Here is a 15943-nt window from a genome sequence, read left to right as displayed (position 1 = left end):
GAAAAGAATGCAAGGTTACAGAGATAAGGCAGGACAGTAAAACAAAGTAGAATGTTCTTTCAGAGAATGTGTGCAGACTGATGGGCCAAATGGCCACTTGCACTATAAAGATTTTATGAATGTCATCTATAAAGACATATATTTAACTTATCTCAAATGTGCATTGAAAACAAATGGTTACTCATCAGACTTGAATGGTGTTGGGGAACAAAATGAATGTAGACCATGGGTGACTTTGTTCTGTTTATAGAAAGTTTTGTACAATATATTATGCTATAGCTCAAAATCAGATAATGGTCAGTGATGCCAATTTGGTACTAAGTGTCATTTGCAGCAATTAAGTAAAACTAACAAAAACAAGTGTGCTGACTCTTGTTTTCTTGATCCTATTCATGCCAAACTGATCACCACCTAACTTCACTTCTTGGCTCCTGTACTAGTTTAGAATATAAACAGATCCCTCTCCTCCAATAATGCGTCTTTTTAAAATTTTGGCATCAACTACCTTTTCAGAACACTTGATCCCTCTGCTCCATCTCCAACCTTCCTTTGCTCTCCAAAGGTTATGAACATGTCAGCTGCCAAATCTATATAATCTTTCGTGCAACTCATGTCGAACCTCTCCAATAGAGCACCAAACTGTCCCTATTCAACATCAAAATAATTTTGTCTGACTCAAGCCAGGATTTTCTGGCGCCATCTTGGTGTGACCTCCCATGAGAAATGTGGTGGGCCAGCCAAAATTCTGATGATTTTTGGTGAGACTGGAAGATCCTGGTCTCAAGTACTTCTAATTTTCTCTGCAGCCTTTAACTTACTCCATCCTCCTCCAATGTTCTTCTAATGTTCAGCTCACTGGGGCTACTTGTTGGAGCTGCACTCATCCAGGAAAGTGAAGGACATTCCATTACACTCCCAACTGGTAGATGGAACCATTTGTTTAAAAAATAAATAAAAGGTGGCATGGTTGTTCACAAGGACAGAGGATTTAGGAGATGGAGAGTGAAAATGACATGGAAAAACAATAGATTTGCAGGCTGAAATATTTAAAATGCCAATATGAATCTGAGTCAACAACACATTAAAAGTAATTTGCGAAGGAAGATCAAAGATTATTTATTTGTTCATGGGACATGGATGTCACTGGTAAACCTAACATTTATTGCCCAACCCAAATTACTCTTGGCTAGGTGTTGGTGAAGTTGTCTTGAACTGCTGCATTCCATGTGGTATAAGGGTATACTCACTGTTGTTAGGGAGTGGATGCTAAGAGGATATTTCTGCTTGGAAAGGAGTCTTGAACTAGGAGATAAAGTTTAAAAATTAGTCTCTCATTTACGACTGAGACGAGGAAAATCTTTTTTTCTTTGAGGATCATCAGTCTGGAATTCCCTTTGCAAGAAGCAAAGATGCTGGGTTAGATTGACAAGGGATACAAGAATCATGGGGGCAGACATGCTCTTATGGAATGGTAGAACAAGTTCAATGGGCTGAATGGCCTACTCCTAATTCTTATTTTCTTGAATGAGTTCCAGTATTTAAACTAGGAACAGCAATATATTGCTGTCAGGTGTCACTTACATGTATTCCCATGCATCTGCTGTCCATGTTTTTCTAAGTCATAAAGGTTGCAGGTTTGGCAGCTGCTACCAAAGCAGCCTTGGTGAATTGCTGCAGGGTGTTATGTAGACATTGCACCTTGAGCTGATAGTTGTGGGAGTGAATGTTTTTAAGAGGAGCTGATTAAGTAGGCTGGTTCATGCTGAATGGTATTGAGCTTCTTGTGAGTTGTTGGAGCTGCACTCATCCAGTCAAGTGAAATGTATCCCCTCACAACTTGTAGATGGTGGATAAGCTTTGGAGATTTACAAGGTGAGTTACTTTCTGGTGATTTCCCAATCTCTGACCTGCTCTTGTATTCACAGTATTTTTGTGGCTGATCTAGTTTAGTTTTGGCTCAATGGTGACTTATAGGGTATTGATAACAGAATTCAACAATGGTTAGGCTATGAAATGTCAAGGCGAGATGGTTATATCCTGCCTTGTTGGAAGTGGCCAGTGCCTGGCATAGGCATTATTTGCCACTTATCAGACCAAGCCTGAACATTATCTAGGTCTTGCTGTATGTAGGCACAGATTACTTAATGTTCTGCGCATATAAACTAGAAGCGAAGTAGGCCATTCGAGCCTACTCTGCTATTCATTTTGATCATGGCTGATTATTGAATTTAATATCTTGATATTCCCCCCTTCTTTCCATATCCTGTGATCACTTTAGCCCCAAGAGCTATATAGACACCATACTGCACATGCATGGTCTGTTCTCCCCTGCTGCCGAACAGGTCGGAAGGTTGGCTGTCAAATGGATAAGCTTTGGAGATTTACATGGTGAGTTACTTGCTGGTGATTTCCTGATCTCTGATCTGCTCTTGTAGCCACAGTATTTTTGTGGTTGGTCCAGTTTAGTTTTGGCTCAACGGTAACATAGGGTATTGATAAGGGAATTTAACAATAGTTAAGTTATCCTGCCTTGTTGGAAGTACAGTGTCAATATGTGCAATCTTCTTGGAGATCCTCTGCACTTAGATCCGACAGTTTGCAGAAACAGCTGGATCCAAGTGGAGAGGATCTCCAAGAAAATTGCACATAGAGACACAGACAACTTGGAAGTAGTCAGTGCCTGGAATTTGTACGGCATAATGGTGGAAAATGTGTGGACATAGTATAGATGACCCTTTTGGGTCGGAACATTGGTTTTAACGCCTCTCCATAGATGCTGTCAGAACTGCTAAGATTTTCCAGCACTGTTTTTGTGTCAGATTCCAGCACATGCAGTATGTTGCCTTGATCTGAGGCTCTAATGCCAGCTTGCCTGCCGACCAGCGCATGGGCAGACCTGTGGTTCCTGCCTGGTTGGGACGTCACAAGGAGCATGCAACCAAACCTGATGTGGAATGATCCAATCAGCTGTAAGGCGGAACTGACAGTCATCAATCAGGATGTGGCAGAGGGGAGGGGACTGTCGTTTGTGTGAGAGTTCGCCAGTTCCGCCGTGGCTGCCCCAGATCTGTGAGCACCTCGCCCAGGGGATCGTGCCCCCTACCTCCTCTGTGAGCGCCCTGCCGAGGGGATCGTGTCGCCCCGCCCCCGCTCAGTGAGCGTTCCGCCGAAGGGTCGTGCCCCCCCCCCCACCCCCGCTCCCACTCAGTGAGCGCTCCGCCGAGGGGGTCGTGCCACCAACCCGCTCTGTGGGCGCCCCGCCGAGGCGATCGTGCCCCCCCCCCCGCCCCCGCTCACTGAGCGCTCCGCTGAGGGGATCGTGGCCCGGGCCTCCCGCTCCGCCATGTCCGCACGGTGCCGGGCGGCGGTGGCGGCCGCTGTCACCGCGGTTTTCTGGCTGAGTCTCTGCTACATGACGGCGACGGCAGCCGGAGCGCAAGAAGAGGAGAAGGCGGCCAAAGCGGAGAGCGGGCAGCAGGTGAGGCCGGGGAGGATGCAGGGCCTCGGGGACAGGGAGAGAGATCCAGCCGCCGCGCTCCTCCATTGAGAGGCCGGTGATGGACCGAGGGCAGGGCCTGGCTTCCCCGGGCCCTCAGTAACTGGGAATGGGGGGGTCGGTGCCGCCCGGCTTCTCCACAGCCAGAGGCTTTCAACCCAACAATCCGGGTGAATAAAAGCCCAAATATCACCGAGTTAAACCGCTCCGTGTCCGTCCAGAAAGAGACTGAAAAAAATATTTTACCACGAAGCGTGTAGGGCGAAATGGAGTTCACTAAGTTCATGTTTTAAAAGGCTGTGGGGATGCTGTTCAATCAAGAAGCTGGGTGATAATTAACTTGGCAAATATCCAAGCTAAATGTAGAGCGAAAATGTACCCACTGGCAAAAGAGCCGGCAATCAGAGGGATTGGGGGGAGAGAGAGTTTGAGTTGCTCATACACAGAACTAGCACGAATATGACCTTCAGTCTTGTGAATGTTCATTATTATAGTCAAACATTTCAGAAGAAAAGTCAAACTAGCCTGGTTATCGGTGTTTATACCATTTAAATAATCTTCTATGTAATGTTCGTTGATCCAAATTCACTTTTCGTCCATTTGTCTGACAATCCTTGCCCAGGCAAACTTTCTCCCATCTGCACTTTGTGTGACCACAATTCAGAATTAATTCTTTATGAAGCACTTGGATGTGAAACAGTGCACCCAATATTGCTCACCTTTACAAAAGATAACTGATATTCTTACAAATAAGACATGGTCCCCGTGCCTGCGTGGGTTTCTTCCAGGTGCTCCGGTTTCCTCAGTCCAAAGATGTGTGGGTTAGGTTGATCATGTTAAATCATCCCTTAGTGTCCGGGGATGTGTAGGTTAGCGGGATTACCAGGATAAATGTGTGGGGCTGTGGGGATAGGGCTGGGGTGCGATTGTTGTCATTTGTAGACTCAATAGGCCAAGTGGCTGCCTCCTGCGCTGTGGGAATTCTATGATGGTGACTTGAAATTGGAATGAATCGCAAAAGGCTGGTATGCAGGTACAGTCTTTGGAAAATTAATAGAAGTTTATTGCGAAGATAATTGAATATACAACTAGGAAGGCGTGTTTCAGTTGGACAAGGCATTGGTGAGACCACTATGGGATACAGTGTACAGTATTGGTCTTTTTATTTATGAAAGATTGCAAATGCATTAGTTCAGAAGGCTTAAGTGCGAGGAATGGGCAGGTTATCATATAAGCAAAGATTAGATAGGCTAGGCTTGTATCTGCTACGGTTTAGAATAGTAAGAGCTGACTTGATTGAAACATATAAGATCCTGAGGGGTGGGTCTTGACATGGTGGATGTGAAAAGGATGTTTCCTTTTGTGGGAGAACCTGATCATTGTTTAAAGGTAAAGGACCAGCAAGTTAAGATAAATGAGAAGATTTTTCCTGAGGGTAGTGAGTCTTTGGCACTCCATTCCTCAAAAGAATTGGAAGCAAAATTTTTGAATGTTTTGAAGGCAGAGGTAGATAGATTCATAATAAACAAGGGGATAAATGAAAGGTTACTGGCATAGGTGGGAGGTTACTGTCAGATCGGCCATGATCCTATTAGATGGTGAGCAGGCTAGAAGAGCTCAGTGGCCTACTAGTTCGTGTGTTCGTAGTTTGTACTACCTTTTTAGATATGAAACAAAGCCATTGTACTAGTATGAACTTCTTAGAAAAAGATTGGTGTATAAACTGCAATGAACAAATACATTGCTGGTGTTATCTCCCTGTTGTATTTGGTTGTAAGTGAAAGATAATTAGTTTCCTGGATAGAAACAAACCAAGGCCGAATAGCTGTGACAATATGCAGGTGGCCGGATAATGGACAGTTTTATCTATTTAGATTTTTTTAAAAAGCGAACTTGCCAACAGAGCTGTAGATATGCATCTCAGCTAGAGTGACCTTGAGTTTCCTAATAGTGTTACTAACAAGGATATGGAAACATCTTTTTTACTGTTTGGTGAATAAGAAATTTGGAAGTGCTCTCAAAATATGGTAAGGTACTAATCAGTAGACAATTAACTTGTGTAATTATTACAAGTTTGAGTCACCTGGAGACAAAGTCAATAAAATATGTTTAATATTGTACAGGCAGGCAGTCCCTTGGTTTTGCGGTAGTATGGCTTGTTGTGCAACACTCTGGAAGAGACTTGTTATAGGGCATTGTTAAGTTTGCGATAATGTTGCAAGATCATCTGTAAAAAGGAATCTCTTCTCTCTCCCCATAGTAAAACAGAGTTTTAACAAGATTACGGATTTTTAAATGCAACAAATAGAATTCCTACAGCGCAAAAGGACATCATTTGGCCCATTAAGTCTGCACCAACTCTCTGAAAGAGCATCTTATCCAGGCCCATTCCCTGTCCTATCCCCACAACTCCTTGCATTTACCGTGGCTAATCCACCTAACCTACAACTTTGGGGCACTAAAGAGGAATTTACTGTGGCCAATCCACCTATTCTGTACGTCTTTGGACTGTGGCAGAAATCAGAGCATCAGGAGGAAATCCATGCAGACCACAAGGGGAACGTGCAAACTGCACACAGACCCCCAAAGCCAGAATCAAACCTGGGTCCGTGGTGCTATAAGGCAGCAGTGCTAACCACTGTGGTGTCCTGCAAGCAGCATGAATAGTTTAAGAACATAAGAACATAAGAAATAGGAGCAGGAGTAGGCCATCTAGCCCTTCGAGCCTGCCCCGCCATTCAATAAGATCATGGCTGATCTGTTGTGGCTCAGTTCCACTTTCCCGCCCTCTCCCCATAACCCTTAATCCCCTCTCTTATCAAGAACCCATCAACCCGCTTCTTAAAAATATTTAGCGAGGCAGCCTCCACCACTTCAACGGGCAGAGAATTCCAGAGATTCACCACCCTTTGAGTGAAGAAGTTCCTCCTCAACTCCGTTCTAAACCGCCTCCCCTTTATCTTGAGGCTGTGCCCCCTAGTCCTACTGTCTTTTTTGAGCGGGAAGAGTCTCTCCACCTCTATCCTATCCATCCCATTCATCATCTTATACGTCTCAATGAGATCTCCCCTCATTCTTCTAAACTCTAACGAGTACAAGCCTAGTTTATTCAGCCTCTCCTCATAGCTCAATCCCCTCAACTCCGGTATCAGCCTAGTAAACCTCCTCTGCACTCCCTCCAGGGCCAAAATATCCTTGCGCAGGTGCGGCGCCCAAAACTGCACACAGTACTCCAGCTGCGGCCTCACCAATGCCCTATACAGCTGCAGCAAGACCTCCCTACTTTTATATTCAATCCCCCTCGCTATGAAGGCCAGCATCCCATTCGCCTTCCTGACCACCTGCTGCACCTGCAAGCTGGGTTTTTGTGACTCATGCACAAGGACCCCGAGGTCCCTCTGCACCGTCGCCTGCTGCAGTTTTTCGCCACGTAAGTAATAGTCCTTCCTACCATTCTTCCTACCAAAGTGGACCACCTCACACTTGCCAACATTAAATTCCATTTGCCATTTCCTGGCCCATTCGCCCAGCCTATCTAGATCCTGTTTAACTGTTTTAGTAAAATTGCCTGAGGGTGAAAAGATGGCTTGGTTCCTGAGAAACTACAAAACAAAATATTGTGGATATTGGAAATCTGAAAAATGAATCTAGAAATTCTTAAAACAGTTAGCAATTCTACAGAGAGAAACAGTGTGGTACAGGTCTATTTCATCAACATTGTCATTTAATCAACTCTCCTTCATCTTTACTGAGTTAATATTCTGGAATTGCTTGTTTGAAAGTATTGTAGGTACATCATTACCACTGCAACTGCAATGGTTTGAGGGTTCACAGGTTAACTACATATGGACGGACAAAATAAGCAGTCTTATCAGTGTGATAAAGGACTTGTTGTTCAAAGACAAACTGATGGAATGATGTGCTGTTAACGTTGATAGAATTTACCCAGTTAACGTTGATAAATTTACCCAGTTAACATTCTAATTGTTAGTGACTTCTAAAAGGTAAATGGTAAGAGGAACTGTTGAAGTTTGGTGTGAAGTAATTGGATTTCTTGTTGATGATGGATATTGCTTGCCAGTTATTGGTCTATCTATCTATAGACTGCTCCACTATTTTATGTTCTCAAAAAGTTACAAACTGCACCCTAATTATCTAAAATCTGTTCTTGCAATGTTGATTGCATTGGAAAGGCTGCCATTTTTTGTCTCATCACTAGTTGAATGGGGTGAAAAACAATTTTTGAATCGCTACACTCCTGTGATAAAAATACACCTCTAATGTTTACAAGTAGATAATTCAAGGATATTGACAAATCAGGGCTGACTTTATGGGAGATGCTAATGTTTTTGTGATATTTCTATTCTTAAATGGAAATCAAGGTTTTCAAGGAGGGAGCAAGCTTATTGAGGTGCTCGAGTCTATTCAGTAAATGGTAAAGTTCACAGTGGTTGAGAAAGGAGCAGGGGGTATGCAGTGAGTCAGTTTGGGGTTTACTGATTAAACAGACTGCTCCATCCTTAGTGGTGGTCAGTTCCTTGAATGCTGTGATTGTATCAGTCCAAGTAGTTGTGGATATTATTTTCTGACTTCAGCTTTGTGAAGAGGTGCAAATCAGGAATTGAGCCACACAAAAAACATTAAAGCAGGAATAGGCCATTCAGCTCCATGAGTCTTCATTCAATTGTGGCTATTGTGATAGTAACCATATCTCCACATTCTTCCCTTTGTAACTGTAGCCTTGATTAAATTCCGTGAGCTAGCCTCCATTGCTTATTGGAGAATTCCAAACACTATCGCTGGTTAAAATCCTGGAGCTTCCTTAATAGAACTGAGAATGTTTCCACAACGTGTGGATTGCAGCAGTTCAAGAAGATAACTCACTATCACCTCCCCGAGGGCAATTAGTAGTGGACATAATTGCTGGCCTAGCTAGCAACGCTTCTATGGGGGGTCGGGCGGTAGGAAGATAAAAAAACTAACCACTCAGAAGAAATTCCTCGTCACCATTTTAAATGGAGAGTTCTATTTTTAAATTGTGTGCCATGGTTCTGGATTCCCCCATAACGGAAAACATCTACTGTCTCAAGTCTCCTTAGTCTTCTATTTCAATAAGTTAATTCCTCATTCTAAACCCAAAGGAGAATAGGTCCAACCTGCTCAATCTTTCCAAATAAGACAGCTCCCTCACTCCAGAAATCAATCTAGTGAACCATTCCTGAATTGCTTCTAATACAGTTATCATGACCAAAACTGTACACAATACTGTGTTGGCTCAACTGTGTCCTGTACAGTTGTAGCAAGACTTCCCTACTTTTAGGTTCCATGACCTTGGCAATACAGGCCAACATTCTGTTTTGCCTTCCCCATTACTTGCACACTGACCTTTTGTGATTAATGTACAAGATGGCCTAGATCTCTCTGTACTGCAGAATTCTGCAGTTTCTCTTTATTTAGTTAGTATTCTTTTTACTATTTTTCATGCCAAAGTGGACAACCTCACACATTCCAACATCTTATTCTATCTACCAAATTTTTGGCCACTCACTTAACCTATCCATATCTGTTTGTATCCTCGTAACTTGTCTTCTTATCTGTTTTCATATTGTCAGGATTATTTGGTTACCATTACAGTCAGTCCCTTCATCCAAGTCATTAATGTAGATTGTAAATGGCTAAGACACCAGCCCTGATCCCTGTCCCCTCCACTAGTTATAGTTTGCCATCTTGAAAATAACCCATTTACCCTGACTCTTGTCCTGTTAGCTAGTCCTTTATCTATGCTGATACATCATAGAATCCTTAGTGCAGAAAAAGGCCATTTGACCCATCATGTCTGCACTGACTGTCTGATGCAGCATCTTACCCAGGCACTTTATATAGCACCTTATCAAATAACTTTTGGAAATCCAACACGTGTTACAGACTAACCAGTCTGTTCCCTGTCATGCTGTTGTAGGTCAGTTCTGTTGATAGCTGATACAGTTAAGTTTCTGGTCATTGGTGATTTCCAGAAGGTTAATTCTAGGGGCTATAAGATTAGGGTGAAATGGTTGGACTTTTTTTGTTGATGGCCATTGCCTACTAAGTGATACAATTGATTTACTGGCATGTGTATATCAATTGTGCTTCAGTGCAAGTGGATGACGTTAACGGTTTTTCATTTCAGCACCTAATAAAGAGGCACTGAAACTGGTGTGCTTTGAGTCAGGTGGTGTATGTTTGTAATGTTTCACTCCATAAATAAACGCAAGACTTTCATCCACTCGCTTTCTGAGTAAAACATGGTAGCGGAGATTGGTTGCTCAGCGATAAAGGTTGGAATCTAAACAAAATAATGACAATTCCACTAGCCATTGAGAAATAGCAGAAATAAAGTTTTTATTTTTTCGAGCAGTGTGTCCTTTGGTTAGTCTGAGATGTTGTTAAGTTCAACTAATTTATCTTATACAATGGAAATGTGTGCCGCTATCCATGACTAGGTATTACACTGATGCAATGAACATTTTCTCTCTCTTGCATCATCATTATAAGGGGTGCTATTTACCATTCCCACACATTAACCTTTACAGACCCTAATATTACAGGATGCTGGTTAGATACAGCATTCGTTGCCCATCCTTACTTAGTCTTGGGGAGGTGGTCATGAGCAATTTTGAACCATTGCAATCCATATCATGTAGCTACAGGTATAGTGTTGTAAGGGAGGAAGCTCTAAGATTTGACCCAGCGACAGAAAAGAACAGCGATATGGTTAGGATGGTTTATTGCTTAGAAGGGAATATGCAGGTTGCAATGTTTCTAGGCATCTGTTGCTTTTGTCCTTCCAGGTGGTAGAGGTTGAAGTTCAGAAGGTGCTGTCAAAGGAGTCTTTGTGAGTTGCAGCAGTGCGTCCTGTGCTAGAAGTATCAGTGTTGGATGAACTGTATGTTTGAGGTGGTAAATGGGGGGGTACCATCAAGCAGGCTGCTTTCTCCCACATGGTGTTGAGTTTCTTGGGTGTTGTTGGAACTGCACTTACTCAAGCAAGTGGAAAATATTCCATCGCAGTCCTGACTTGTGCTTTGTAGATGGTGGACAGGTGAGTTACTTGGTGCAGAATTCCCAGCCCTTGACCTTCTCTTGTAGCCACAGTATTTATAAAGCTGGTCCAGATCAGCTTCTAGTCAATGGTAACTCTCAGGATGTTGATAGTAGGAGCTTTAGCGATGGTAATGCCACTGAATGTCCTGGGGCAATGGTTAGAATCTCTCTTGTTGGAAATGCTCACTGTCTGACATTTTTGTGGGGCAAATGTTACTTGCCACTTATCAGATCAAGCCTGAATGTTGTACAAGTCTTGCTGCATGTGGACAGAGTCTGCTTCAGTAATATGGGGGTCTCAGACGGTGTTGAGCATTATGCAATCATCAGTGAACATACCCACTTCTGACCTTGTGATGGAGGGAAGCTGGAGATAGTTGGGCACGACCTAGACACTACCCTGAGGAACTCTTGCAGTGATGTCCTAGGACTGAGATTCATAGAAGTTTATAGAAACCCTACTGTGCAGAAAGAGGCCATTCACCCCATCGAGTCTGCACTGACCACAATCCCACCCAGGCCCTACTCCCATATCCCTACACATTTACCTGCTAATCCCTCGAACCTACGCATCTCAGGACACTAACAGGCAATTTTTAGCATGGCCAATCAATCTAACTACACATCTTTGGACTGTGGGAGGAAACCAAAGTACCCGGAGAAAACCCACGCAGATACGAGGAGAATATGCAAACTCCACACAGACAGTGGCCTGAGCCGGAAATCGAACCCAGGTCCCTGGAGCTGTGAAGCAGCAGTGCTAACCACTGTGCTGCTGTGCAAATGAATGACTTGCAACAACCTCAACCATCTTCCTTTGTCTGGATATGGCTCCAACCAGCGGAGAGATTCCCCCCATGATTCCCATTGATTCTAGATTGGCTAGGACCCCTTGCTGCCATACTCTGTCAAATGCTGCCATAATGTCAAGGGCAGTCACTATCGTCTCACCTTGTGTTCAGCTCTTTGTTTGAACTAAGGCTATAATGAGATCAGGCAGTGACAGCAGAAGCAAAAAAGGAATAACAATAAGAGGAAACAAATCCCAGGAATGCAAGGGAACAGTTTAATAGGATACTTCAGCTGTGGTGCAAAGTATCATGTGACAATCTGCCCAAAGTAGAGAGGCAAAATTATACAGTTGAGGGAATATTAATGAACTGTATTGGTTCCAGAGCTTTAGCCCTGCGATGAATGTGGTCATTATGTGCTCATTCTACTCTGCTGTGATGTGATAGATTGTACTTGCTATGGAACAGAGTAGGTATCTCTAGATTCACTAAGTTAGGAGGATAAATGGAAGGTTAAGGAAAATAAAAGTAATAGCTTTAGATTTTGTCGTTGCAGCACATTGTGGTCATTAAAGAATCATAATTCCACCTAAAATAGCTAGAATAATCCCCTTCATCAGTGCTGATGGTAGTCTGTAGTGAGAATCAGGATGTTGAGTAAGCCTGTGAAGGAGACACAAATGAAACTTGACATGAAGCATGATAAGGCAGTCAGGGCATCTGCAATTTACCCAATCAGGACATTATTGTATTTATATATCAACATCCTGGAGGTTGCCATTGACCTGAAACTGAACTGGACCAATCATATAAATGTGCCTAGAAGAACAGGTCACTGGCTAGGAATTTTGCAGTGAGATCTCATTGAATGGTGGAGCAGACATGATGAGCCAAATGGCCTACTTCTGCTCCTACGTCTTATGGACTAACTCCCCTCTTGACTCCCCAGAAGCTGTCCATCATCTACAAGGCACAAGTCAGGATTGTGATGGAACGCAGTCCACGTGCCCGGATAAGTGCAGCTGTAACAACACTCAAAAAAAACCTCATGCAAAGTAGCACGCTTGATTGGCACCCCATCCACCAGCTTAAACATTCATTCCTTCCACCACTAACACACTGGCAGCATTGTGCCTTGTACAAGATGCACTGCTGCAATATTGAATGCTTTCTTCAACAACACCTTTCAAGCTCCTTACCTCTGCCATCTAGAAGGACAAGGACAGCAACACATGGGACGCCATCGCCTGCAAGTTCCCATTCAAGCTGTACACCATCCGACTTGGAAATATGTAATTGTTCCTTCACTGTAGCTGGGTCAAAATCCTGGAATTGGTGCTGCTATTAGGACCACTCATTTGGCATACATTAATTTGGTTTTTGGAGCTAGCGAGGAGATTTGGTGCTGCCTGGTCCACTCTGAACATTAGCTTTGTAACTTTAAGAACAGAGTAAACATTTTTTAAAAAGGATCCCAGAGTACAAAACAAGATATTATTGCTAAATCTGAATATTCTGTTGGAGTATTACGGTCAATTCTGCAGACCATTTAGGAATGGATTTTCAGGAAAATGCAAAATAAATGTGCACGAACAGTTTCAGATGTGGAGAAGCTGGAGTTCTCCTTTACTGCAGAGGAGGTTAAGAGGAGATTTTGATAATGGTGCTTTGATAAAATAAGGAAAAGCTATCCAGTGATAAATTACCAGACGGTGATTTAAGATCTTTTTTACAAAAGCAGCAGCAATATGAGAGAACATTTTGAGTGCACTTTTTATAACCTGGAAAGCACTGTCTGAAAAGGTGGTGAAAGCAGATTAAATGACTTCTATAAATAATTGGATAAATACTTAAGCCTGTCAATATTTTCCCTTTTATATCTAAAAAGTAGGGACTGGGACAAATTGGAATGCAATCAGAGCCAGCACAGCAGGCTGAATTGCTTCTTTCTGAGCTGTATAGAATCTTTCCCATGAGGCATGATACCCTGTTGTCATAAGGCTATAATACTGGTGGATCGAGTTTGAAACTAGGATATGCACCCTGCAATGTGTTGGATAGAAAAGGAGAACCAGTAGATGTAATACACTTTATTTCAAAGGGAATGAAGTATAAAAATAAGGAAGTCTTGCTAAAACTATACAAGGTACTTGTTAAATCATACCTGGAATACTGGGAACAATTTTTGTTCTCTTATCTAAGCAAAGATGTACTAGCACTGGAGGCATCCAGAAGATGTTCACTAAATTAATCCTGGCAATGGAGAGATTTTCTTATGAGGAGAGGTTGAGTAGGTTGGGCTGAAGAATGAGAGGTGATTTTATGAAGACATAAAGATTTTCGAGGGGCTTGACCAGGTAGTTACTGAGGTTGTTTGCCCATTATGGAAAAGTCCAGGACCAGAGGGCATAATCTTAGAGTAAGAGGTCATCCATTTAAAACAAATTCAGAAGAATTTCTTCTGGAATAGTGAATCCGCGGAATTCTTTATTGCAGAGGTCTGGAGAGACTGGACCATTAAGTATGTTCAAGGTTGAGATGAACAGATATTTAATCAGTAAGCCAATCAAGGGTAATGGGGATAAAATTGGAAAGTGAAGATGAGGATTATTAGATTAGTCATGACCATTGAATGTTGGAGCAAACTCAATGGTCTGAATGGCCTACTACTTCTCCTCTGTCTTATGTTCTAAGAGAAACAGCAAAATACAAAGATGTTAAGCATGCACTTGCTCGTATAATTAGGCCATAATCCCACCATTACAATTGAATACAACAAACCTACTGAGAAGAGCAAACCATTATGTAATATTTTTATAATATAAATGATTTGGAGGAAATTGTAACTGGTTTGATTAATAAGTTTGCGAACGACACAAAGGTTGGTGGATTTACAGATAGAGATGAGGACCATCAGAGGATACAGCAGGATATAGATCAATTAGAGATTTGGACATAGAGATGGCAGATGGAATTTAATCCGGGCAAATGTGGGGTAATGCATTTTGGAAGGTCTAATACAGAGAGGAAATATACAGTTAATGGCAGAATTCTTCAGAGTATTGATAGGCAGAGGGATCTGGGTGTGGTGTACAGGTACACAGATCACAAAGTGGTAGCGCAGGTGGAGAAGATAGTCAAGAAGGCATATGGCATGCTTGCCTTCATCGGCCTGGGCATTGAGTTTAAAAATTGGCAAGTCATGTTGAAGCTTTATAGAACCTTAATTAGGCCACACTTGTAATGTAGTGTTCAATTCTGGTCACCACACTACCAGAAAGATGTGGAGCTTTTGGAGAGGGTACAGAAATGATTTACCAGGATGTTGCCTGGCATGGAGGGCTATGAGGAGAGGTTGGAAAAAAGTTGGTTGTTCTCACTGGAACGACAGAGGTTGAGGGATGACCTGATGGAAGTCTACAAGATTATGAGGGGCTTGAACAGAGTGGATAGCCAGGAGCTTTTTCCCAGGGTGGAAGAGTCAATTACTAGAGGCATAGGTTTAAGCTGCGAGGGGCAAGGTTTAAAGGAGATGTACGAGGCAAGTTTTTTTTTGCAGAGGGTGATGGGTGTTTGGAATTTGCTGCTGGGGGAGGTAATGGAAGCAGATACGATAGTGACTTTTAAGGGTATCTTCACAAATACATGAACAGAATGGGAATGAGGGATATGGTCCCCGAAAGGGGTAGAGGGTTTTAGTTCAGTCAGGCAGCATGGTTGGTGCAGGCTTGGAGTGTTGAAGGGCCTGTTCCTGTGCCATAATTTTCTTTGTTCTTTAGCTAAACAGCTAATCATTTAAAATTTCACCACAGTTATCACTTCAATTGCTTTAATGTATAACATGATGTATATAAGGAAATCTGCAGCGAGGGTCACATCCTGCCTCTTGAATAGTGGAAAAATCATTGCCAAAAATTCTTTTTAAGTGACTAAACCTACTATATCACAGAACAAAGGCTGCGCATGTAACTGAATAAGTTACACAGCCCTTTGTGTTGGAAAATCATGAAATCGACAATGCTTTGGAAACATCTGTCAATTGGTCAGAAGGCTAATATCAAAGTCTGGATGACATTTGATAGATCCAGAAACGCCATCAAAAGAAATCATGCTTGCTCAAAAAATAGAGGCCTTATTAAAGCAGCAAATTATTTGGCTTAATATGGCTAAAATCATGAAAAATCCCCTTGTCAATGTAACATTTCAAAAACAAATTTGAGGGAATGCACGTCACAATGGACACAATGAACAATTAAAGTTTTCAAAAGTTTGAATTTATTTCATGTAACATTAATGCTCATTACTTGTTGTTTTCTTTATGCAGAAAATATCGTCTCCACATCCAGTGGCTAATGTTGTGAGTGATGAAGCTGTAACAAAGACAAACCTGGGTTTCATACATGCCTTTGTTGCTTCTATATCAGTTATTATTGTCTCTGAACTGGGTGACAAGACTTTCTTCATAGCAGCTATTATGGCCATGCGTTACAATCGCCTCACCGTGCTCGTGGGAGCTATGCTGGCTTTGGGATTGATGACCTGCCTGTCTGGTTAGTAATTTAAAACTTATAAA

General features: G+C 42.4%; 1 protein-coding gene across 1 annotated transcript in view; it reads left to right on the top strand.

Moving 5' to 3' along the window:
- The first annotated feature begins 3266 nt into the window (after nt 1-3266).
- tmem165 (transmembrane protein 165) overlaps nt 3267-15943 on the top strand; it is a 42035-nt gene continuing 29358 nt past the window's right edge. Inside the window, exons 1-2 of the mRNA XM_080187446.1 lie at nt 3267-3478; nt 15695-15920. Of these exons, the coding sequence (XP_080043572.1) occupies nt 3344-3478; nt 15695-15920 (361 nt within the window). The 5' untranslated portion in view covers nt 3267-3343. The remainder of the gene's footprint in view (nt 3479-15694; nt 15921-15943) is intronic.

Source organism: Carcharhinus amblyrhynchos, chromosome 1 (genome assembly GCF_965287045.1).
Source record: "Carcharhinus amblyrhynchos chromosome 1, sCarAmb.v2.hapA, whole genome shotgun sequence".
Classification (NCBI taxonomy): domain Eukaryota; kingdom Metazoa; phylum Chordata; class Chondrichthyes; order Carcharhiniformes; family Carcharhinidae; genus Carcharhinus; species Carcharhinus amblyrhynchos.
Note: the sequence above shows the minus strand (reverse complement) of the source record. Positions and strands in the feature narration are given on the sequence as shown.